Source organism: Rhinoraja longicauda, chromosome 11 (assembly GCF_053455715.1).
Source record: "Rhinoraja longicauda isolate Sanriku21f chromosome 11, sRhiLon1.1, whole genome shotgun sequence".
NCBI classification, from domain to species: Eukaryota; Metazoa; Chordata; class Chondrichthyes; order Rajiformes; family Arhynchobatidae; genus Rhinoraja; species Rhinoraja longicauda.
Genome location: NC_135963.1, coordinates 26,738,387 through 26,763,874, shown reverse-complemented (window position 1 = coordinate 26,763,874; position 25,488 = coordinate 26,738,387). Strand labels below are relative to the sequence as shown.

General features: G+C 40.3%; 1 protein-coding gene across 1 annotated transcript in view; it reads right to left on the bottom strand.

Annotated features, from left to right (window-relative positions):
- The window catches only part of LOC144598403 (nardilysin-like), an 81,777-nt gene that overhangs the window by 23,266 nt on the left and 33,023 nt on the right, over positions 1–25,488 (bottom strand). The window contains exons 12-22 of the mRNA XM_078408538.1: positions 23,161–23,281; positions 21,502–21,560; positions 18,874–18,928; positions 18,668–18,772; positions 17,411–17,534; positions 13,899–13,985; positions 13,661–13,780; positions 12,507–12,558; positions 5,594–5,744; positions 3,237–3,364; positions 939–1,104 (exon numbers count right to left, since the gene is read on the bottom strand). Coding sequence (XP_078264664.1) covers positions 939–1,104; positions 3,237–3,364; positions 5,594–5,744; positions 12,507–12,558; positions 13,661–13,780; positions 13,899–13,985; positions 17,411–17,534; positions 18,668–18,772; positions 18,874–18,928; positions 21,502–21,560; positions 23,161–23,281 — 1,168 coding nt within the window. The remainder of the gene's footprint in view (positions 1–938; positions 1,105–3,236; positions 3,365–5,593; positions 5,745–12,506; positions 12,559–13,660; positions 13,781–13,898; positions 13,986–17,410; positions 17,535–18,667; positions 18,773–18,873; positions 18,929–21,501; positions 21,561–23,160; positions 23,282–25,488) is intronic.

Sequence of the window (25,488 nt, the reverse complement as noted above, 5' to 3'; positions counted from 1 at the left end):
AATTGAGTTGAATTTTTATGAAGGGTTCAAGTCTTCTCAACATTTAGATGAATTGAACTGTAATTCAATACAGGAGACTTAACAACACAGAGGCACTGGAGAGCTTGACAAAGAAAATGGGGAAGAAAAGCAGAGTACAATTATTCTTCATGTGGTGTACCCACATAAGTATAGATATTATTGCCAAGGGCTGCATACAGTGTGCCCCTGGGTTCTCCAGTTTTCTCCCTAATGCAAGGATGTGTTAGGAACTTAAAAGACTCCTATAAATTGCCCCAGTGTAGGTGTGCCAGAAGAGTTGGAGCTAGTTCATCGGCATGCAAAAGCAAATAGGTAACATGGAAATATGTGGGGGAATGGGACTGAGGGGGCATAAACTCAATGACCAGAACCACCCTCTATATTGTGAGAACATAAATACATATTAAAAATAAGGCAATGTTGGAGCTTCATAGGCGAGATGGCCAGTCTATATCCTGGCTAACTCAATGCCATGCCATACTGAGTGGGTCCAGGAGGATTTCATCCATAAATTCTTCAATGTGGACACAGGCATAGTAAGTGAGGGGGAACTGTATTGTCTCAAATGTAACTCCTTGATAACCGTTCACTGATTTGCTTATCACATATTGACCTACTTCTGCCTTTAAATCTTTCAAAAAATGACTCCCATAACTCTTTAAGGAAGAGAGTTCCAAAGACTCTCAACCCTCAAAGGAAAAAAACTGCCTCGCCTCTGTTGTAAATGGGTGATTCCCTTTTTTTAAAAAGTGACACCTGATTGTAGATTTTATGTTATCCAGAATAATAACATTTTAGTAACAAAGTTTCTGCACTCTCCTCCAACATCCTTTACATTTTTGCTACCATCTCAGAAATATTCAATGTTAATAGGAACTATCATTTGCTGGTTAACAATTTTGGACTAAAACATTTACTTTGTTCGTGAAATTTCCTTGCACTAGTCCTTCTACAAACAGGTTGGATTTTAAGTTCTTCACAAATGACATCAATGCTTCGACTGTGATTCCACCTTTCATCATGGTCTGGTATTTCTGCGTCAAAGAATACCGTTCGTGTTCCAGAATCAAAAGACGTACATCTCTGCAAAAAGACAGCAAAATGAAAAATCTACTTGCTGATGCATGTATTTTAAATCTGCAATTTAAAATTAAACATATTCTGGTGCAATTATATTCAGCATGCACTGGCTTTCTCAACCCTATCTTTCTGTAAGCATGAAAGAAGCTCTGCAATATCCAAGTTAAGTTGCATTACAAATTTGTTTGTAACTTTAAGGCGCAGCAGGGTACAGCAGTAGCGTTGCAGCCTTACAGCGCCAGAGACCTGGGTTCGATCCCGACTATGGGTGCTAGCGGTATGGAGTTTGTACGTTCTCCCCGTACCCGTGTGTGGTTTCTCCAACATCTTTGGTTTCCTCCCAAACTCCAAAGACATACAGGTTTATAGGTTAATTGGCATAGTATAAAAATGTAAAATTGTCCCTAGTGTTTTAAGATAATGTTATTGTGCGGGGTTCACTGGTCGGTGCGGACACGGTGGGCTGAAGGGCCTGTATCTCCAAACTAAACTAAGTAGCCAATTTTTATACATAAGACAATTAATAATCAAGGTAAAGAGGCACGAGTTCAGAAAAGACAAACTCCATGATTAAACAGTGCATAATGTTTCAATTTAAAGTTTTCAAAAGTATCACATGTAGATCATTAAATAAATAGCAACTTTTCATATGTATCATAAAGTGCTTAAGTGTTTTTTATGTGATATCTTTGAACTAAGCAACTTATGCTGCATTTTTAATCAATTAAACTGCCATGGTAGTTGTGCTGTGACAAAACCCACTTGTGGGTGCAAGGAAAGTCACACTATTTATTTAAGATAAACTCAGCAGAAATTACTGTTAACCGGCTCCCAACTTGAATATGTTTTTTTGTGTCAGTCTTCACAGTGGAAAACACCAGTAGCATACCAGAAATTCAAGAGTCAGGGAGCAGAGGTGAGTGCAGTCACTAGTACTAAGAAGGTGCTTGGGATGCTGAAATATCTGAAGGTGGATAAGCCACATGGACCAGATGGACCCCAGTGTTCTAAAAGAGGTAGCTGTACTTATTGTGAAGGTTTTAGTAGTGATCTTTTAAGAACCACTCCTAAAGGAGTGAGGAATGATTCCAGAGGACTGAAAAGTCACAAATGTAACTCCACTGTTTAAGAAGGGAGCAAGGCAAAAGAAAGGAAATTATAGGCCGGTTAGCCTGATTTGAGTGGCTGGTAAGATTATAGAGTCCATTATGAAGATTGGGGTTTTGGGTACTTGAAAGCACATGACAAAATAGGCCAACGTCAACATGATTTTGTTGAAGGGGAGATGTTGCCTGACAAATCTGTTGGGATTCTTTGAGGAAGTAGCAAGCAGGATAGACAAAGGAGAGTCAGTGGATGTTGTTTACTTGGATTTTCAGAAAACCTTCGACAAGGTACTAAACAGTACCTTATCGAATACGACTGCTAAACAAGGGCGGCACGGTAGCGCAGCGGTAGAGTTGCTGCTTTACAGCGAATGCAGCGCCGGAGACACAGGTTCGATCCTGACTACGGGTGCTGCACTGTAAGGAGTTTGTACGTTCTCCCCGTGACCTGCGTGGGTTTTCTCCGAGATCTTCGGTTTCCTCCCACACTCCAAAGACGTACAGGTATGTAGGTTAATTGGCTGGGTAAATGTAAAAATTGTCCCTAGTGGGTGTAGGATAGTGTTAATGTACGGGGATCACTGGGCGGCACGGACTTGGAGTGCCGAAAAGGCCTGTTTCCGGCTGTAGATATATGATATGATATGATATGAAGATGGGAGGCCATGGTATAGGCCAGGTACTAGCATTGACAGAAGATTGGCTGACTGGCAGAAGGCAAAGAATGGGAATAAATAAATACTCCATTTTACCTGTAGTTGTTAAATTTTAACTCCCCTTCAAAATGGTTTAGCAAGCCGCTTAGTTGTCACCACCACACTTATTCAAGGACTTGGATGTGGCAATAAATGATAATCATGGCAATAATATTCACATCCCTTCAATAAAATTAATTTGTACTATCAATTAAAACCCATTAGATACAATAAAGATTTTTCTGAAGATGTGATTAAAACATTGGGAGTGTCACATGTGCCAACTTAAAAAATGACCAAAAAATTCTCTCAAAACATCAATGAAATCACTTACTTTCCCAGTTTTTCAGGTTTGATTAGAACATTGAAGTAACTTTTTTTTAATTGTTCCACAATCATTCCAAACACATCTGGAGTGGTTGCAAAGTCAGCCAGATGATCAACTATGAGTTGAAACAGAAGCTGGGGAGAAATTATTCAAATGATTTAGCTGCAGAATTTTGCAAATATCAGCACTTTCATGAGCAACACAATCTACTTTTGCATTTACATTATTTGATAAATTGGAATGAAGGTTTTTCATAAAGCAAATTCCACTAGATTTGTTTATATTATGCCCTTCATTAGTTTACTGTCAATTCAATTCCCTTTCTATGTAGGAAGGTTGCCACCCAAATTCAAATGGGAACTCAGGCCTCAGCAGCCAATGTCAAGATTCCAATCTTCATTATTTATATTCCATGTGCTATAACAAACCATGTTCCATTGTTTGTCAGTTCTCAAATCTATGGAACCGCTCACATCCTTCAACTTTCAAATTCCAAGTCACTATTTCCTATGCTCCTTTTCGAAGGGTGGGGGAGGGTAGTGGTGGTAAGGGAATGCAGTAATCAGGTTTTTTTTTGTCTGCAGTAAACTTCTGAAGCTCCTAATTTTAAATCCAATGCTTTGTTAATAGCTCAACAATTCCCAAATAGAAAAGAAATTGAATATTTAGGTACCAGAAATAGAACATAATAATGGTACCATAATGACTGCTGTAACTTGCTACAAGCTTGGATATGGTACAATATGGCATAGTAGCACCCATAATACTCTTAACCTGAAAATACTTGGTACTTCCAAAATGTGGACAGTATTCTGTTTCCCAACATTAACAATTCACCAAAATTCACCAAAGAATTTAAGTAATACACTAGACCAAGTGGATCCGTTGGGCCCAAACCTCTCCTGCATTGGTGCAGCACCCTCTCCTCCCCCCCTCCTCCTCCCCTCCCCCCACCCCCTCCCTCCACCCCACCCCCCTCCCTCCACCCCACCCCCCTCCCTCCACCCCCCTCCCTACCCCCCTTCTCCTCCCCCCACTCCATCCCCCTCAACCCCCCTTATCCTCCCTCCACCCCCCTCCCTCCCTCCCCTGCCCTCCCTTGGAGATAGATTTAAACTTTAAATTGTAAACAACTTAAAAAATATAACACCGATTTCAATGAAACTTCTTCCATTAGCACCAAAGGGACGACAGTGAGTAAGGTGGGCCTAAAATTGTCGCACTATCGTGTACCGTTTCGGCTGTAGTTCAGGAACAAACAAACAAGAGTTTTAGTATATAGATAGATTTGGGCAATCCTCATGTTACAGACGGGTTGCGTTCATAGAAAAACGACCATATCTTGATTTTCTGTAAAAAGAACATCCTTTGGCCACTGAATCCCATGATATATGCAGAAGTACACTCCAACAGGATGTTTTTTCCCCCATCTTAAGCCATTTTATTGACTGTGACAAAATGACACTGCCGATATTTTATAGCTGAGGCCAACATTGGACTTGGGGGGACAAATAAGGCTCATGCAAATGAAACAACAAATTTGATCTTTTTTTATTTTTAGTCACCCAATACTGTTAGGCAATAATATTTGAATACAACATCATTGTGTTGAGTGGGTTGGCAGTTACGACCGAGTCCCTCCTTTACCACGCCTCTCCAGTCTGAGGAAACGTGAACAGACTCTGTACTGTTATTCTTTTCAGTTGTGAGGCATTTCCTCTGATATGCAAGGCTCATGAATTAGAAAAAAATTATACAAAGTGGGGATATCAGGGAAAGGGATGGGATTAGAGTTCATAGCACAAGGGTGGTGTAGGAAGAGTTCAGCCCTTTGCTATTGAGGCTTCTCACAATGCTGAACAAGGAAATGCCTCATAGGTGAGTAGCACAATAGTGCTATGCTCTGGGATGCCTGTTCACACATCCTGGGACTGAAGCAGGTGTGGCAATGGAGCGACTCAGCTGTAATTGCCAGCACAATCAACGTGGTGACATCATACCCAAAGTTGATTAGCCACACAATGCAGTGACTAAAAACAAATATTGACAAAGTTTGTTCTTGCTTTCATATTTTGTGTTTATTTTTTCTTACACAAATTCCAAATGAGCAAATTTTATTCATCATCTCAAATGTTTGGATAGCGATTTGCAAATTCTGCAAGGGCGAATTTCCATTATCCAATGTCTAATGCAAGGATCACCGATACATTTACACAAACAATATTGTAGCTAAAATATCAAATTGTTATTCCATTCAAATGCGAGTTTGTACTCAAAATAGGGAATTACAGTTGAGTGAGGAACAGTTCGTAGTTAAATAAACAATGCAATCAATAATGAAATTCAGAACGAACCCTACATACCCCAAGTTTGTGGTTAAATCCTTTTACTCTGATGACCAATCCATGCTCTTCAGCCATTAATTTATACTCCAACTGAGCAACATCAGCTTCATATGCAGGTTCAGCTAAGTTGTGTGCCACAATGTTTACAAATAAGTCAAACAGCACCAAGCTACGGGTAAATAAAGGTATGTGTGGAGTTAAACAGAAAGGCACAATCCACAAAATATCTTAAATCTCTAAAACTCTTTGGACAATTACTTCTGTTAGTAAACTTTTCAAATTGGCTTCTTGAGCACGTAACATTAGGGCGTGAGATTGAAAATTGTTTAAATCCATAAAGCAATCCTAATGTAAGGGACATCGATTCAAGATAACATTTTCATTTAGACAATTGGGAGAAAATATAACATTCTCCAAGCTCATTGAAAGTATTCAAGAAACATTAAAGTGTCACCATTATGGGTAGCACAGAAACAAGACACTTAGTATTGCTGCCTCGCAACCTCAGTAACCTGGGCTCAATTCTGACCTAGGATGCTATGTGTAGAGTTTCCACATTCTCACCACGATCATAAAAGTTCCCCAATGATGCTATCCTTTCCTCTCACATGCCAAAGTCATGCTGGTTGGTAAATGAACTACACCCTGTAATTACCTCCCATGTAGATGGTTGGCAGAAGAATCAGGATAATGGTATAATAGGAATGCAAAATAGAAAATGCAATTATTATGGGCAAGTACGTGATGTGTCAGCATGGACACGGTGGACTAAAAGCCATTTTTCCATGCTATATACCTATATGACTCAACAATTACATCTGTAAAGCAAAGCAAATCTTACTAAATGCTTTCCACCCTAAACCTTATAGTACAGCAAGAATTATTATCATTCACCATGTATTGATTTCATAACTATTATTCCCTTAATCTGTCTATTTATTGTTGTCCATATATTCAAACCAGCGAACTATTGAGTTAACCACACATGCTCTGCTTTGGACTTCAATTCCCTTTTATACTGTTAATGTCTTATACTGTACATCCTTCAACTCGGTTACAATTTAGGTTACCCATTATTCCAAACCATTTCCAATTAAATTAACACTTGTTTTGTTAGATTACAAGTTTCTTATCACCTTCTCACAACAGTCACCCAGAAATACATCAATTTGTATTTCTGACCTTTCCAATATGAACAAGAAAATTCTCCCATGCACAATATTGCCATTGACGCTATATTTTTGCTTTATATTTGAGCTCCCAAAGTGCAACTTCTCTGGATTAAATTTTAATTTAAATCCATAATAATTATTCATTTATTTTTGTGTTCCCAAGCTGCACTTTGTTGGTCGAAAGCACTTGACAGAAAAAAAAACTGCAAGGATTTTAGTTTTAGGTTTATTATTATTGTCATGTGTACAGAGATGCAATAAAAAGCTTTGTTTTGCATTCTATCCAATCAGATCAAATAATACGAAACATAAATACATTCAAGTCTACATCAAATACAATAGATAAAGCAAAGGAGAAGATAGTGTAGAATATAGGGTGCAGGAAGGAACTGCCGATGTTGGTTTAAGATAGACTCAAAATTCTGGAGTAATTCAGCGGATCAGGCAGCATCGCTGGAGAAAAGGAATAGGTGACGTTTAGGGTCGAGACCCTTCTTCAGGCTGAGAGCCTTACAGTCTGAAGAAGGGTCTCGACCCAAACTGTCACCTATTCCTTTACTCCAGAAATGCTGCCTGATCCACTGAGTTACTTCAGCATTTAGTGCAGAATATTGTTCTCAGCATCGTAGTGTATCAGTTCTGTAGACAAAACATACTGACCGCAATGGAATAGAGGTGAATCGGACAGTACCCTAGCTTAAAGAAGGACCATTCACAAGCCTGATAACAGAGGAGAAAACGTGATTTCCGAGTCTGGTGGTGCATGCTTTCAAGCTTCTGTACTGTCTGCTAGAGGGATCAGGGAGAAGAAAAAATGATTGGGGTGGGACAAGTCTTTGATTAGGTTGGCTGCTTTTCTGAGGCAGTGTGAAGTGTAAATTGTTGGAAGTCTGGTCTGTGTGGTGGACTAGGCTACATCTACAACTCTGCAATTTCTTGTAGTCTTGGGCAGAGTTGTTCACAAATCAAACTGCAATGAAATCCGACAGGATGGCACCCTTTCTATGTATACAGTCTCTATGGTGCATCTATGGAGGTTTGTAGGAGTCCTGGAGACATGATGAAGTCACCACATGCTGAAGGAAGTAGATGGGTTGGTGTGCAGACTTCTGGGCACATGGGCACACATGGGGAAGATGCTGGAGTCAATTATTAAAGAGGTGATAATGGCACATTTGGATAGCAGTGAAAGGATTAGTCCAAGTCAGAATGGATTGTGAAGGGGAAATCCCGTTTGACTAATCTTCTGGAATGTTTTTGAGGATGTGACAAGTAAAATGGATGAAGGAGAGCCAGTGGATGTAGTGTATCTAGACTTTCAGAAAGCCTTTGATAAGGCCCCACATGGGAGATTAGTGAGCAAAATTAGAGCACATGGTATTCGGGCCAGGATATTGACATGGATAGAGAATTGGTTGGCAGGCAGGAAGCAAAGAGTAGGAATAAATGGGTCCATTTCAGAATAACAGGCAGTAGCGAATGGAGTGGCCCAAGACTCGGTGCTGGGGCCGCAACTATTTACAATATATATTAATGATCTGGATGATGGAATTAGAAGAAACACTAGCAAGTTTGCAGATGACACGAAGCTGGGTGGCAGTGTGAACTACGAAGAGGATGTAAGGAGGTTGCAGGGTGACTTGGACAGGTTGAGTGAGTGGGCAGATGCATGGCAGATGCAGTATAATGTCGATAAATGTGAGGTTATCCACTATGGCGGCAAAAACAAGGAGGCAGATTATTATCTCAATGGTGTCAGATTAGGTAAAGGGGAAGTGCAACGAGATCGGGGTGTCCTTGTACACCAGTCACTGAACGCAAGGTACAGCAGGCAGTGAAGAAAGCTAATGGCATGTTGGCCTTCACAACAAGAGGGTTTGAGCATAGGAGTAAAGGGGTCCTTCTGCAGTTGTATAGGGCCCTGATGAGACCACATCTGGAGTATTGTGTGCAGTTTTGGTCTCCCAATTTGAGGAAGGACATCCTTGCTATTGAGGCAGTGCAGAGTAGGTTCACGAGGTTAATCCCCAGGATGGCGGGACTGTTATATGAGGAGAGATTGGAAAGACTGGGCTTATATTCACTGGAGTTTAGAAGAATGAGAGGGGATCTTATAGATATATAAAATTTAAAAAGGACTGGACAAGCTAGATGCAGGAAAAATGTTCCCAATGTTGCGGGAGTCCAGAACCAGGGGCCACAGCCCAAGAATAAAGGGTAGACCATTTAAAACTGAGGTGAGAAGAAACTTTTTCACCCAGAGAGTTGTGAAATTGTGGAATTCTCTGCCACAGAAGGCAGTGGAGGCCAATTCATGGGATGAATTTAAAAGAGTTAGGGCTCTAGGGACTGGTGGAATCAAGGGATATGGGGAGAAGGCAGGCACAGGTTACTGATTGATGATGATCAGCCATGATCACAATGAATGGCAGTGCTGGCTCAAAGGCTTATATGGCCTCCTCTTGCACCTATTTTCTGTTTCTATCTCATTACTGTACTCTGTCTCATCATTGTTTGTGACCCAGCCCACCACAGTAGTATCATCTCAAACTTGTAGATGGAGTTAGAGCTGAATTTGGCCATACAGTAATGAATGTATTGGGAATATAGCAGGAGACTGAGAAAGCATCATTGGTGTTGAGAATTATTGTGGAGGAGATGTTGTTACCTTTCCTGACTGATTGTGGTATATGGGTCAGAGTCAAGGATCCAGTAGCAGAGGGGAGTGCTGATTCCTGACACCCAATCATGCTCTCTTCTCCCTTTTCCAGTCAGGCAGAAGATATAAAAACTTAAAAACATAGACCAGCAGATTCAAGAATAGTTTCCCCATTATCATCAGACGAATGAACAGATCTCTCATGAGCTAAGTGTGCAATCTCAATCTCCTAGCCTCCTTCATTGTGACCCTTGCAATTTTTTTTAAATCTGCACTTTATTTTTTATTTTTTAATAGCTTCCTGCTGAAATCTAGAGAACATATATCATCCTTGAAATATGCTCAACATTCATAACCTCCAGAGCAAGTTAATACGGATGAAACTTGGAAAGAAACAGTGATATATAACAATGACATTTCAGAGAAAAAATATCTGGAATAATCAACACTGACACAAAGGGAACAGAGAGGATAGCAACAGAGGTAAGATGGCAGAAGCAGCTGAGAATCGTTAGGACTAATCTAACGAGTCAATAAGAAAGATAGACACAAAAAGCTGGAATAACTCAGCGGGAGGTAGCATCTCTGGAGAGAAAGAATGGGTGACGCTTCGGGTCGAGACCCTTCTTCAGTCAATAATAAGATTGGAACAGCTTGCATCAACATATCAGACAATGCATTACAAATAACAATGTTTTCCAGGAGCTCACCAATTCCCTCAATAGTGCTCATGAGTTAGGATTACAAGCTAGTATTTTTTAAAAACAGCAATATATTTCTCCCCCAGGGTTTTATTACACATTAAAAAAATGTAGCTGTGATAGGTCCCTCCTTTTCTTAATGATCTCCATTAATTGTATATGTGTTTGTTTACTTCCAATTAATCAATAATTATTGAATTATTTTCAATTAAATACATTTCTACAATATTCTGTAGACAATAGGCAATAGGTGCAGGAGTAGGCCATTCGGCCCCTCGAGCCAGCACCGCCATTCAATGTGATCATGACTGATCATTCTCAATCAGTACCCCGTTCCTTAAGAGCTCTATCTAGCTCTCTCTTGAATGCATTCAGAGAATTGGCCTCCACTGCCTTCCGAGGCAGAGAATTCCACAGATTCACAACTCTCTGACTGAAAGAGTTTTTCCTCATCTCCCTTCTAAATGGCCTACCCCTTATTCTTAAACTGTGGCCCCTGGTTCTGGACTCCCCCAACATTGGGAACATGTTTCTTGCCTCTAACATGTCAAACCCTTAATAATCTTATACGTTTCGATAAGATCCCCTCTCATCCTTCTAAATTCCAGTGTATACAGGCCTAGTCGCTCCAGTCTTTCAACATATGACAGTCCTGCCATTCCGGGAATAAACCTAGTAAACCTACGCTGCACGCCCTCAATAGCAAGAATATCGTTCCTCAAATTTGGAGACCAAAACTGCACACAGTTCTCCAGGTGCGGTCTCACTAGGGCCCTGTACAACTGCAGAAGGACCTCTTTGCTCCTGTACTCAACTCCTCTTGTTATGAAGGCCAACATTCCATTGGCTTTCTTCACTGCCTGCTGTACCTGCATGCTTACTTTCAGTGACTGATACACCAGGACACCCAGATCTCGCTGTACGTCCCCTTTTCCTAACTTGACACCATTCAGATAATAATCTGCCTTCCTATTCTTACCACCAAAGTGGATAACCTCACACTTATCCACATTAAACTGCATCTGCCATGCATCCGCCCACTCACACAACCTATCCAAGTCACCCTGCAACCTCATAGCATCTTCCTCACAGTTCACACTGCCACCCAGCTTTGTATCATCTGCAAATTTGCTAATGGTACTTTTAATCCCTTCATCCAAGTCATTGATGTATATTGTAAATAGCTGCGGTCCCAGCACCGAGCCTTGCGGTACCCCACTGGTCACTGCCTGCCATTCTGAAAGGGACCCATTTATCCCCACTCTTTGCTTTCTGTCTGTCAACCAATTTTCTATCCATGTCAGTACCCTACCTCCAATACCATGCGCTCCAATTTTGCCCACTAATCTCCTATGTGCAACCTTGTCGAAGGCTTTCTGAATGTCGAGGTACAACACATCCACTGGCTCGCCCCTATCAATTTTCCTAGTTACATCCTCAAAAAATTCCAGAAGATTAGTCAAGCATGATTTCCCCTTCGTAAATTCATGCTGACTCGGAACGATCCTGTTACTGCTATCCAAATGCTCCGCAATTTTGTCTTTTATAATTGACTCCAGCATCTTCCCCACCACTGATGTCAGACTAACTGGTCTATAATTTCCCGTTTTCTCTCTCTACCCTCCAATCCACAGGAACTGACCCTGAATCTATAGAACATTGGAAAATGATCACCAATGCATCCACAATTTCTAGAGCCACCTCCTTAAGTACCCTGGGATGCAGACCATCAGGCCCTGGGGATTTATCAGCCTTCTGTCCCATCAGTCTACCCACAACTTTTTCCTGTCTAATGTGGATTTCCTCCAGTTCCTCCATCACCCTAGGATCTCTGGCCACTAGAACATCTGGGAGATTGTTTGTATCTTCCTTAGTGAAGACAGATCCAAAGTACAGGTTCAACTCGTCTGCCATTTCCTTGTTCTCCATAATAAATTCCCCTGCTTCTGTCTTCAAGGGACCCACATTTGCCTTGACTATTTTTTTCCTCTTCACATACCTAAAAAAGCTTTTACTATCCTCCTTTATATTATTGGCTAGTTTACCCTCGTACCTCATCTTTTCTCCCCGTATTGCCTTTTTAGTTATCTTCTGTTGCTCTTTAAAAGAGTACCAATCCTCTGGCTTCCCACTCTTCTTTGCTGTTATATTTCTTCTCTTTTATTTTTATGCTGTCCTTGACTTCCCTTGTCAGCCACGGGTGCCTCTTACTCCCCTTAGAATCTTTCCTCCTCTTTGGGATAAATTGATCCTGCAACTTCTGCATTAATCCCAGGAATATCTGCCATTGTAATTCTAAATCTTACACGATCTAATTTGTGCAGCAATGATAGTTTTAAAGGTCACTCTTATTTCTTTAGAAGTTGTGTATATTTATTTTACATTGGTTAAACGCTTACTTTTCTGCAGACTTATGAATGTGAGGCGATATCAAATGAAAGCGGATGTAACCTGTAAAATACCAATGAGATCATGAAAGCAGTAATATACATACTAATCGTTGTAACAAGCATTTCCAAAGCCAGGTAAATGAAAATCTAAAAAAAAATATATATATTTACCTTTGTTTTCTTCCAAAAGGTATTACCAATGAGATTATATGCTTTAATTTTTTTTTTTAACACCAAATAAAAATGACTATTTTACAATGATGTACATTATACAAAAACAATATTACAAGATAACCTTGAAGATGCTTTGCAATGCAGGGATATGATTAGACAGGAAACATGAGGTACTCAAATGCTGGAATCTGGAGTAAAATATAAATTGCTGGAAGAAGTCAGCATCAAGGCCAAGCAGTATCTGTGGAAGCAAAGGAATGGATGATGTTTTGGGCCTAGATTGAGAGTGTTCAGAGGAGTTAGCTAGTACATGGAAGTGAAAGGAAGGGGTGAGATATAGGTTGGTAGATGATAGTTTGAACCATAAGTTAAAACAAATAAAAAGGCAGGTGGGGGAAGGGGAGGCAATGGAGAAAGGTAGAGACAGGAACTTGTAGATGATAGGTGGAACTAAATAAGGGAAGGATGGTGAGTTGATGGGGCAGGAAATTAGAACGGTAAACCAAGGGAGAAGAAACTAATGTACTTGAGTTTGATTGCAAGTGGAACCAAGTGAGGGGCGATGATGTTTAGGCAATGTGGGAAATAGGGATGGGAAAAACGATTAAAGGGATAGAGGCCTGGATGGACAAGTGGTAGTGGGAAAGAAACACTGCGGAGTAAGTTAACTGAAATTAGAAAATTCAATGTTCATGTCACTGGGCCATAGGCTATCCAAGCAGTGCTGTATTTCCAGTTTGTGTTTGGCTTCTCCTTGGCACTGGAAAAAGCCACGATCAATGTGAGAATGGGAACACGAGTTGTAATGACATGCAATCAGAAGCTCAAGATGTCCATTGCGGAATGCAAGTGCCACAAAATGGTCACCCATTTTACACTTGGGACTCACCAATGTGGAGAAGGCCACATCCACCACATCTCAGTCTACACTGAAAGTCTAGACTGAGATTTAATATAAATTAGGAATAAAAACTAAAAAGGTAACTTACCTTTAGGAATTTGAAACTTAGTATCTTTTTTGTACCACAAGTATCCACACTGATTATTTACAATTTTCACAGGATATATAGTATCAGTACAGTCAGAGCTCTTTAGTACAAAATCAGTTGCTGGAAAACAGGAAACCATTATTTCTACCGTTAGCTATGAGAAGGTTAATATTTTAGTTTGTAAGTTACCTGTAAAACAAAAGACAAACTTTTATTTAAAAGAAAAGACACGACTCACCTATGTAATTATTCTCTTCTGGCAGATGAAGAACAGGATTCAATTGGAAGTCACCTGCCCACGTTTTAGTCCAATCTTTGTCAATATCTATCAAATAGTGAAATGAAGATAGCTTTTAAATGAATGACTTGAGGAAATGACTAATTTTTCCTCAAATTCAAAAAATAAAGGACATAATTTGTGTATCCATGAGAAAATTCCCGTAGCTTGCTTCAGCAATAAACCATATAGTCATACATACAATGTTTTAATTGGTATCAAAACAGAAAATAGTTTTCAATTACTTAAAATTACTCATTGGACATATTTTCAACCATGAAATTAAATAGAACAGTCCTATTGGTAATCTAAAACAAAAGTTAACTCACTAAACACCTCAACGTTCACGTCTGACACCTACCAAGTCTTTATTCTGCAGAAGGAGAAACTAAATAGACCTAGCAGATGACAAAAAACAAATATCATGAAAGGTTGCTGGCAATCACACTATGGCTGCTCATGGATACCACTTCTATTAAGTTTCAGCCTGTGCATTCCAGTACACGTAAACTGAAACCAAGCAGAGGTAAATTCTACAGACTTACTTGGACCCAGCTCTGACTGGAAACTACCTACATTTCTGATCCCAGTGTAACCGACATCTATATCATCTCTGGTTCCAGCTTGAAGGGCATACCTGGCCTACACCCAGGGTCCATCTGCACATTGACTGTTAATATTACAACCACTTGAACGAAGGGGCAGCTGAAGTTAAGAGAGCATTTATTATAGTCGTTATTAGCCGTTATTGCAATGAGGTTGGAGCTTAGAAATAAGGATGTTTTGTTACAATTGTATAGGATGCTGGTAATGCTGCAGTTGGAGCACTGCACTAAAAGATATGGCAGCAATGGAGGCAGACCAAAGGATATTCCTGGGATGATGAGATTGTCTTATCAGGAGAGGCTACAAAGATTGGGTATGACTTAGAAGACTGAGGATTGACCTTATTGATCCTGAAGGGGGATGACAGGGTTGATGCTAAGATGTTTTTTTTTACTAGGGGGAAGTTTCAAACTAGTGACATAGTTACAAGGGGTAGAACATGTAAAAAGGTGCATAGAAATTAGTTTTCACAGAGTGAATTTCTAAAATTCTAGATCCCAGAGGGCAGCTGGGGCCAGATCATTTGAAGTATGTAAGGTGTAGATACATTCTTGAAAGATTGGGGAAATGAGGGCTCATTTCACTCATCCCACCCTTTCCCAGAGAAGTTTCCCCTGCAAATGTCATGGTGTTACACCTGTCCCTACACCTCGTCCCTTATCTCCATCTAGGAAGCTAAACAGTCTTTCCAAGTGAGACTGTTTATCTGCTCCTCCATTTTTGTTTATTGCATTTGACGCTCTCGAAGCGGCGTCCTCCGACTCAGGAAGACTAAGTGCGGACTAAGCTACTACTTTGCCGAGCACTTGAGCTCACAGTCCGCTGTGGGCATCTGAATATTCCAGCCATTTTAATTCCCCTTCCTATTCCCACACCACATATCTATCCTCAGCCTCCTTCACTGTCAGGGTGAGATCAAATGCAAAATAGAGGACAAGCCCTTCAAATTGCAACTGCGTAGTATACAACTCAATGGCAAAAACATTGAATTCTCCAATTCCACGGAACACGCACCTCCTCTGTCCCTTTCTCTCTCCTATCAACGCCCTTCTTCTGACTTTATCGCTCCCCAGCATCTGTTTATTTTCCCCACTCCCTGACCCACTTGCCACTGGATCAGGTTCTGTCCTCCTCCCCTACCACTTACCCCTCCCTCTCTCTATAGTTCCCACCAGCCACACCTCTCCTCGTTCAGTTCCATTATTTACCTTTCTTTCTAATCATATTCCAAAATCTGCAGCCTTTTTCTTTTCACCTCCCAACCTCTGTTTCTATCTCCACTCTTCCCTCCTCCATCCGAGTATTATTTGCCAATCATCCCTCCTGACTTGCATCCACCTATCACTTGCAGGCTCTTGTCCTACCTCTTTCCTCCAACATGTTATACTTGTTACTTCCTCTCTACACTTTATCTAGACCAAGGGTCTTGACCCAAAATGTCAACTATCAAGTGTCTGCAGATGCTGCTTCAACTGCTGGATTCACCAGATTACAGATTAAGAAATATGTTACACTAACCAACATGCCCAGTTATACATAAACAATCTTAAGAGTACACAGACCAGTGGTTAGCAAGTCAGTGAATAACAAATGCTTAGTGTATTAACAAACAGCTGGAAATAAAGAGAATTGGCAGATTGATATATCTACCTACTCCGAGTTGCAGTGTGACCATTTTTCATTATATAAACTAGATTCCAATATTAAGTTACAAAATTGAAATTAAGAACAATTGCAATAATGAGATGAGCTCAACAGAATGAACAATCAAGAAAAACATTATTTAGATGAAATCTATATCATAGAATCAATGTAGAATCCAGTACACTGTCAAAATTGTGTGGAAATCAATCTCCATTTTAGGAGCTTGAATCTTAGGCATATACATTTGGTGATGATTCCCCAAAGACACATAAAACGGCTTCTTTCTATGTAACCAAGAACAGCCTTTTTTTCAGTACTCAGTTTCTCAAATAATTTTTTTTTAAAGTCTGCAAAGCAAATCATAACATTTTCACCTTCACTGCAACAGCACAGGCAAGTACCACAAACCCTCAATATCAAGACCAGGAGTGGATACATAACTAAGGGGCACAGAAAAACTATGAGACGAAGAGCAGTCAGGAGCCAGATGAACAACTGTGGTCTGGAGGAAAACAAAAAAAGAGACAAAAACAGAAGAGAAAAATAGAGATGGTGTGTCAAGGTGGGGTAGGAATTGGGGAAAAGTGAAAAAAAGAGTAGCCTTTGACCTGAAACATTAACTATTTCTTTCCACAGTGCTGTTGAACCAGTATTTTCTGCTTTTTCTGTTTTTATTTGATTTTCAACATCTGCAGTTGCTTGTTCTTCATTGATCCTCAAGAAATATCTATTTGCCAGATGTCCCTAAGTTCAAGTAGCCAGAAATAAGAAACCCTGTGAGTCAGCAGGTCAGGTCAGGTAAGTGAAACACTCACATCTAAGCAGGAGGAAGGAGAGGAGTGGGGTCCAAGGCCCATCATATGTTGGAGGGGCAGGTAGTGGTGGGGGGTTGAGATTCCCAGAGAACCAAGCCTTACATGGAGCAGGAGGAGGCAATGTGGTGGGATGAATTATGGCCTCGGGTGATGTTGCAAATAGTGGAGGAAGAATGACCATAAAACACTTCTATATAAAATGGTCTATCCCCTTTTTAGACTTTTCAAAAAAAAATTGGGTTACACACTAATTGATATGATATATCAGATTTTCTTTTAATGTTTCCTATTTCACTGGTTCAAATCCTACTGCCTCCAACTACAGTAGCCTATTTCCTTACTTATTTATAGCCTTCCTCATGGTACTGAATATTTACTGAGCTACATTATTTTCATTAGCCATTTTACCTTCTACGTCATATGATGTCCCAAACCACCGCTCTGTTAGATGACATTTCCCTTCATTGTTGGGTGAAAGGAGAATCAAATTTGCATTCTGTGGGGTCAGTTGGTTTAAAGCAGCAGCAATAACCTGAAAAAAAAGAAAGATGATTTAGACAAACACTTCCCATGAATTAACACAAAGAGAGACCAGTTCTACTGTATCATTAAGAAAATGCATGCTATATTACAACAATAAATTGAAACAAAGCGGTTTATTTTGAGAGAAAAGCCAAAATGGTTCCTTTTTATAATTCTTCCAACATTAAATTTATTGGAAAATTTTCATTAAAATGTGTTATCTTTCCAATTTTTCTGTTGGCTTTTCAAATTAGAAATTGCCTCACCATTCTCTATGTGCACATACAAATAAATACTATTTTGAAATAAAACATACTCTATAAGTTTTGAGATACGCGAGGTCCGGGCACATCAGCACACTTGTACATCAATCTAATAGGAGTGATAATCCCAACTCTTAAACAACTTAGAAGGGTAAAGAGCAACAAGATGGTTGAGACAAAAGATGTCTCAAAGTAACAAAAACTCTTTTCTCTCTCTCTCTCTCTCTCTGGACTCAATCTCAAGCTGTACCACATATTAATATTGTACTCTTACATTATGTGCAAATGACAATATTATTACAATTATTGAAGGAGTTCTTCAGCAAATAGAAAACAAAAATTATAGTAGCTCTGCAAGGAAAGCACTTTGCTTAAGGTGTCTCCCAACAGATAGATGAAGTCAGAGGAATACTGTGTTTGAAACTGCTCACTCATCTGGACATTTTCCTGCACAAATTTAACCCTTCAGCATCAGAAGAGCAAACATACTGTATACACCAATTAAACTAATCTTTCTGCAAAATTATTTCTGATAGCTCCAAGAAAAATAGAAAATCATTTTACTAACAATGGGTGTTAAGAAAATCACTTTACTCACAGTGGGCAATAAGAAAAATTCTGAGAAGAAAAATTGGTGCAAACAAAATATATCCTTCATGATATTCAGTGTAAGTATCACAATGAATTACTCAACCTGAACCAAGTATCTTCTGGGTATTAACATAATTGATAGATTAATTTGAAAGATTCTGCCAAGTTATTGCAACTCAGATGGAGGAAAATCATTGCCTTACCCCATGACAACAAAGCCAATCTCAGAGATTTCTCCCAATAGTTCAGTCCTGCATTATTATCAAATAATCAACTTCATAATATTTACCTCTGGCTTGTACTCAAACAGCAATTGGTCTCCAGTGAGAAAATCTTCTTTTTTAAAAAGCTGCATATTTTCACAAACATTTTCAACAAAATCAATGGGATCAGTCTAAGGAAAAAATATCAAAGATGAGGGATATTATCTCTATTAATTACTAACTAATTAGCAAAACCAAAGATTGTGAGGAAGGGAAATGACACACGCTATACCTGCTCCTGGTAATGGAATTCATTATCTTCAATCTTCTGAATCTCTTTATAAATTCTGGTTAGAAAAGTACAAATAATCAGGTATTTATCAAATCTATTTATTATTCCAAAGAAAACAAAGTAAAAGAATTCCAAATGTTTAGATAAAGAAAACTTCAAATATGTTACTGATGTAGACAGAACATTTGAGACTCAGTCCTTTGTCTTCACCAAGTTAAAACTGAACCAGGGGAGAAGGTTGGTTCTTGGGGAGAAGGTTCAATCATGGTTCTTGATTGCTACCCTCTGCTAAAAAGTAGTACAAAGGCAAATACATATTTTGGCTCAGAAAAGATAACCAATATCAGAGCTTTAAATGACAAGTCTGGTTATTTTGTTCTAGAAGGCTATGGACAGTAACTTTCAGATACATTCAATAAAGTAATGTGAAGGGTAGATAATTCTAGAATCGTTTAAAATTAAAACTAAGACTGGGACAACAAAGAGAGTGACAAAATGTTCTTCCTTTTACAGTAAGAAATGCCCTTAGATTTCTTAGAAGCCTGGTAGAATTCACCCACTCTGATATTATTCAATGGACAGTCGAATATTGAAAGTGAGTGGCGCACAGCTTAGTGCTTGGAATGGTAGATTAACAATTTTCTACAAGCTAGGATAGGGACCAGGACTTGATTGTTCGATTGATTGAGACTTTATTGTTATGTTCTCGGTTTTGCATACATTACACAAGTATGCAAAGAGTCGCCTCAAATAGGGTGCCGACAAAGTTACTAAAGTATTCAATATAGTCCCGATGGCCCCTCTTCCTTCTCGCCGCCCTCCCCCCCTCTCCCGAGTCCCTCTTTGTTCTAGGTGGCTCCCCCATGCTGGGTCCCTTTTAGTTTTTTCGAAGGCCCTCCACACCAGTTTCCTCTGTTCTTGACGGCACATCCTCGAACTACCGCCGGGAATCACGCGGCCCGTCCTCAACCAACCACCGGCACTGTTTGTAACTACTACAGTTCTCTCCTCTTGCATGTATGAGCATTGCATCAATGTTTGTCATAAAGATTGACACATTAAGGGTCATTTGAAAGAATAAGGGGGTTACCAGCAATGACAAATGGCACTGCATCATTATTTTCAGGAAGGACTGTCTAAATAAGTGGGGAGGAAATAATATTTTTCATACCCTTTGATAATAAATCAAGGTTAATTTTCATACTACATAGATTTTCTTTTTCATATATGAAAGAACATTAATAATTGCATGCAGAACTGTCTGTGCTTGTATAATGAGCTTATTTCCTCTCCTCTGACGCTGGCAACCTCAACATCCTCATCCTACATGACCTCAGCGCCGCCTTTGACACCATAAATCACACCATTCTCCTCACCCGACTTGAAACCTCCTTTAACATCACCGGCACAGCCCTGTCCTGGTTCAAATCTTACCTCTCTGACAGGCACCAGTTCATCTCCATTAACAACTGTAAATCCCCCACCGCTCCCCTCCCCCAAGGTGTCCCCCAAGGCTCAGTCCTTGGCCCCCTCCTCTTCATCCTCTACCTGTTCCCCCTTGGTCAATTAATCCGCCGTCATGGTCTCAACTTCCACTGCTTCGCCGATGATATCCAGCTCCTCATCTCCACCAAGTCAATCTCCACCACCACACACTCTACACTGACAAACTGCATCACTGAAATAAAATCTTGGCTTCAATCAAATTTCCTCAAACTCAACTGCAACAAATCTGAAATCATCATCATTGGTCCAAAAACGCTCACCAAATCCACCCACAACTCCATCCTCAATATTGATGGTCTCCCAGTATCCACCTCCCCTCACATCCGGAATCTTGGAATCATCTTTGATCAAACCCTCTCCTTCGACAAACACATCAAACACATCACAAAGACAGCCTTCTTCCACCTCAAAAACATTGCCCGTCTCCGTCCATCCCTCTCCTCCACAGCTGCAGAGACCCTCATCCACGCCTTCATCACCTCCCGTCTGGACTACTGCAACAGCCTCCTCTATGGCTCACCCTAAAAAATCATCAGTAAACTTCAATACATTCAAAACTCCGCTGCCCGTCTACTCACCCACTCCCCGATCCGTGACCATATCACCCCCGTCCTTTACAAACTCCACTGGCTCCCCATCCCCCAGAGAATCCAGTACAAAATCCTCCTCATGACCTACAAAGCCCTCCATAACCTGGCCCCATCCTACCTGACTGACCTCCTCCACAGGCACACTCCCACCTGCACCCTCCGCTCTGCTGCTGCCAATCTCCTGTCCCCCCCCATCCGGACCAAACTCAGATCCTGGGGGGACAGGGCTTTCTCCATCGCTGCTCCCACCCTATGGAACTCACTACCCCAAACCGTCAGAGACTCCTCCTCACTCACCACATGCAAAACATCACTGAAGTCTCACCTGTTCAGCACTGCCTTCAACCACTGACCGTCACCTCACCTTCTGTCTCCTTTTTCTGTTCGTTTACTTATTTATCTATTTATTCTATGTTCTAGTAATCCCTGTAAAGCGTCTTTGAGTGTTTGAAAAGCGCTATATAAATGTAATGCATTATTATTATTATTATTATTATTATTAAATATAAAAAATATACAAAAGAAATATCACCTCTCCTGAGGACCAAGGTTTTGTAACATTTTCAAATACTGAAACACAATATGTGCAACCTATAATAAAAAAAAACAGATATCATCGTAAAGGAAACCAAAGGTCCAAAATTTGTGACTGGATGAATAGTAAAATTCTCAAGACAACTGACCTCAACTTCCACACAAAGTTAAATGCGAAAATCTGGAAATTGTGGTCAGACGCTCCTACTTTACAGGTGAGCTACTACATAAACTGTTTTTGTAATCAACGTGGAATTAATTTGATGAGTACAAACATTATCACGAAACACTGAAAACATTGACCTTATTGGAAGGGATGAAACCAAGTTTTAAAAAAACAGCATGCAAAATCATTATCACTGCAGAACACTCCGTCTAACCTGAAATCGGTGGCCGATTAGGAGAAGGGGAGATGCAACGAGACCTGGGTGTCATGGTACACCAGTCATTGAAAGTAGGCATGCAGGTGTAGCAGCAGTGAAGAAAGCGAATGGTATGTTGGCATTCATAGCGAGGGGATTTGAGTATAGGAGCAGGGAGGTTCTGCTGCAGTTGTACAGGGCATTGGTGAGACCACACCTGGAGTATTGCGTACAGTTTTGGTCTCCTAATCCGAGGAAAGACATTCTTGCCATAGAGGGAGTACAGAGAAGGTTCACCAGATTGATTCCTGGGATGGCAGGACTTTCATATGAAGAAAGACTGGATAGACTCGGTTTGTTCTCGCTGGAATTTAGAAGATTGAGGGGGGATCTTATAGAAACTTACCAAATTCTTAAGAGGTTGGACAGGCTAGATGCAGGATGATTGTTCCAGATGTTGGGGAAGTCCAGAACAAGGGGTCACAGTTTAAGGATAAGGGGGAAGTCTTTTAGGACTGAGGTGAGAAAGTTTTTTTCACACAGAGTGGTGAATCTGTGGAATTCTCTGCCACAGAAGGTAGTTGAGGCCAGTTCATTGGCTATATTTAAGAGGGAGTTAGATGTGGCCCTTGTGGCTAAAGGTATCAGGGGGTATGGAGAGAAGGCAGGTACGGGATACTGAGTTGGATGATCAGCCATGATCATATTGAAGGCTCGAAGGGCCGAATGGCCTACTCCTGCACCTATTTTCTATGTTTCTATGAAAACCTGGCTTTCCACCTGTGGTATGGAATCTTTTCAAAATATTGTTGAAAATATATAAATTTTTGTTCATTATCCCTTATGTATCTCCCATTCACTAGTGTGCTTTCTGTTAAATGATTTAAAATGTGAATTATATTCTATGGTTTTTAATTCCAACTTTAGTCTTCAATGACATTGATTGATCAGTTGGTACAATTACTTCACTACTGTCAGATGCTGTAGATGGTGTCAGATAGAAAGGTGATTTTGAGGAAATAATCCTCCAGACCCTCCAAATCTATCTGGCCGGCTTCTCCCAATAAACACCACACCCCTAACCCATGCCTACCCTCAAAAGGCTGGAGGTAAGCACCAAGCTAATCACAAAACATAGTCAGTGTTCATAGATTAACAATGAGAATAATTTGCCTTGGATTTGAGAAAATTAGGAGACTACTCAAAATAAATTCCAATAGAAAGGGTAAAGAGATTTTGCATATGGTATTAACAGGAGTAGAAGTTAATAGTTAATGGATTAGCACCGTCTTTACCTCATAGAACTGCTGACAGCCATCATCAGTTAACGTAATTGAGATATTGAACACAGAATATGTTGCATTTTGTTCAAATCCAGTTTCGCCATTTCCTCCAAATAAGGCAAGAGCTAAACACCTAGAAGAAACACTTCAGTTAAGTATATGGGGAATGAAGATATTTAAAAAACTAAAAGGAAAAAGGAAATGAAACAAATAGATTAGGATGCTTGTCAAGTTTGGCTTTGTTTGCTTAATTCACAGGACTATAACCAGACATGGAGATTACTATTCTAAGGTCTTCACAATTTCCACTGAGCCAAGATGTTAGAAGGGAGCTGCAGTTTGAGACATGATACCCTAATGCCCCCGGAAGGAATCAATCTTTAGTCCCTAAACCTGTAGAGTGCTGAAGATGTAGTTCAAACTTATTTTAGCTTTACACTCATTTGCCTTTACTTTTTTTTTTTTTAAGGTAGATAAAATGTTGTTAAAAACATACACAAATGACACAATCTTCATCTATCTATCTATATAATACTAAAACTCAGATCTTGTGTTATATATATATATATGCGCGTAACAGCGGTTTCTCTGATTTCGTCAAAACGGTGAACCGTAGCGCCACGATTTTTGCGCCGCCTTAATCACCACGCGGTTATCTGCTGCAAAATTGTTTTTTATTTAATTCGGTCGCATGTTTTTTAAGTCACAGAGGTTTTAAAGCGCTCCCCCCCCCCCCTAAATTATAGGGGGCGCTGCAGTGCAGATTTAGTTTTCAGCTTGTGGCTTGTGACGGCTACATTTGTTTCGAAAAGTTTCCAGAAAAGGATTTAGTTTTCAGCTTGTGACGGCTACATTGTTTCGAAAAGCTAAATTGTTATTGCAAGTCAAGTCAAGTCAAGTCAAGTCAATTATATTTGTATAGCACATTTAAAAACAACCCATGTTGACCAAAGTGCTGCACATCTGATTAGGAAAAAAAAAAAAAAAGGTTATAGTGGTCACTTGACATACACAGATCAGGAGGACGGGCCCAACGGGCACACTTGGAGAGTAAGAGTGGGGCTGGGGGAGGAGAGAATGGGGGGTGTGGGGACGGGCCCAACGGGCCCGCTTTGAACGGGCACACTTGTTCTAGTTGCCTCTAAAATTTAAGGATGAATATAATCCATGGTTTTGCATCTTGAAGCAACAAAGTAACACAACCATCAGGATTATTGGAATAGATGGAGAATGAATCATTGGCACCAGATTTGGACTATCATAGGAAGAGAACTAAAAAAAAAAGAAAGATAATTGGTTGATTCACTAGAATTGCGGGGCTTGGGTCGGCCCACTACGAACCTTCCACCGTCCTGCGCGACCTGAAATAGGCCGCGGGATTTTTTTTCTGCCCAGTGGGGGCTTCAATATCGGGAGCCACGACCGCCCCGACGTGCAGCAGCAGCGTCTTCAGCCGCCCCGAATCGCGGGGCTTGGGTCGGCCCGCTGTGGACCTTTCACCGTCCAACAGCCTGACCGCGGGAGAAGACAGCAGGGGAAGAGAAAATACATTCTGGCCTTCCATCACAGTGAGGAGGTGACTGGAGGATGTTTCTTTTTTTGTTTTGTGTTGGTTTGTGATTGTGTGTGTTAGTGCTTATTTTTATTGCTCTTATTGTTGGACTGTGGGTGATGAAATCTCGTCCAAAATACTTTTTTTGTTTGGATGACAATAAAAGTTATTCTGATTCTGATATTACCAAAGATTAGGTACCTTCTCCCGGGTTACCCTCTTGTTTTTAAATAAAGGTATACAAAACCATGGGATTGTCTTTAATCTGAAATGGCTTTGGAAAGTTGGATTAAAGAAAATCCCACAATTTCTTATACCTCCGTTAAATACAAGAAGGTAGGATCACTCAAGAATAGAGAAGGGAATTTGTGCCCGGAGTCAGAGGATGTAGGCATGGTATTAAACAAGCACGTTGCATCTGTTTTTGCCATGGAGAAGGAGGACATGGAGCACAGCGAGATCAGTGTGGAGAATACTAATATGCAAGGGCAGTTTAAGATTACAAAGGAGCTGGTGCTGGGGCTCTTAGAGCATTAAGGTGGATAAATCACCAGTATCTATCTGATGGAATCTATCCCAGATGATTGAGAGAAGCAAGAGGAGATTGCAGGAGCCTTGACAAAGATCTCTGTTTCTTCTCTAGTTAAGGCAAGGTCCTGGAGAACGAGATAGCAGCTAATGTTGTGCCTTTGTTTAAGAAGGGAAAGAGAGGGAAACCAGGTTAATATAATTATATCCTCATATCAATGGTAGGAGGTATTGGAGACAATTCTTCAGGAAGGATCGAC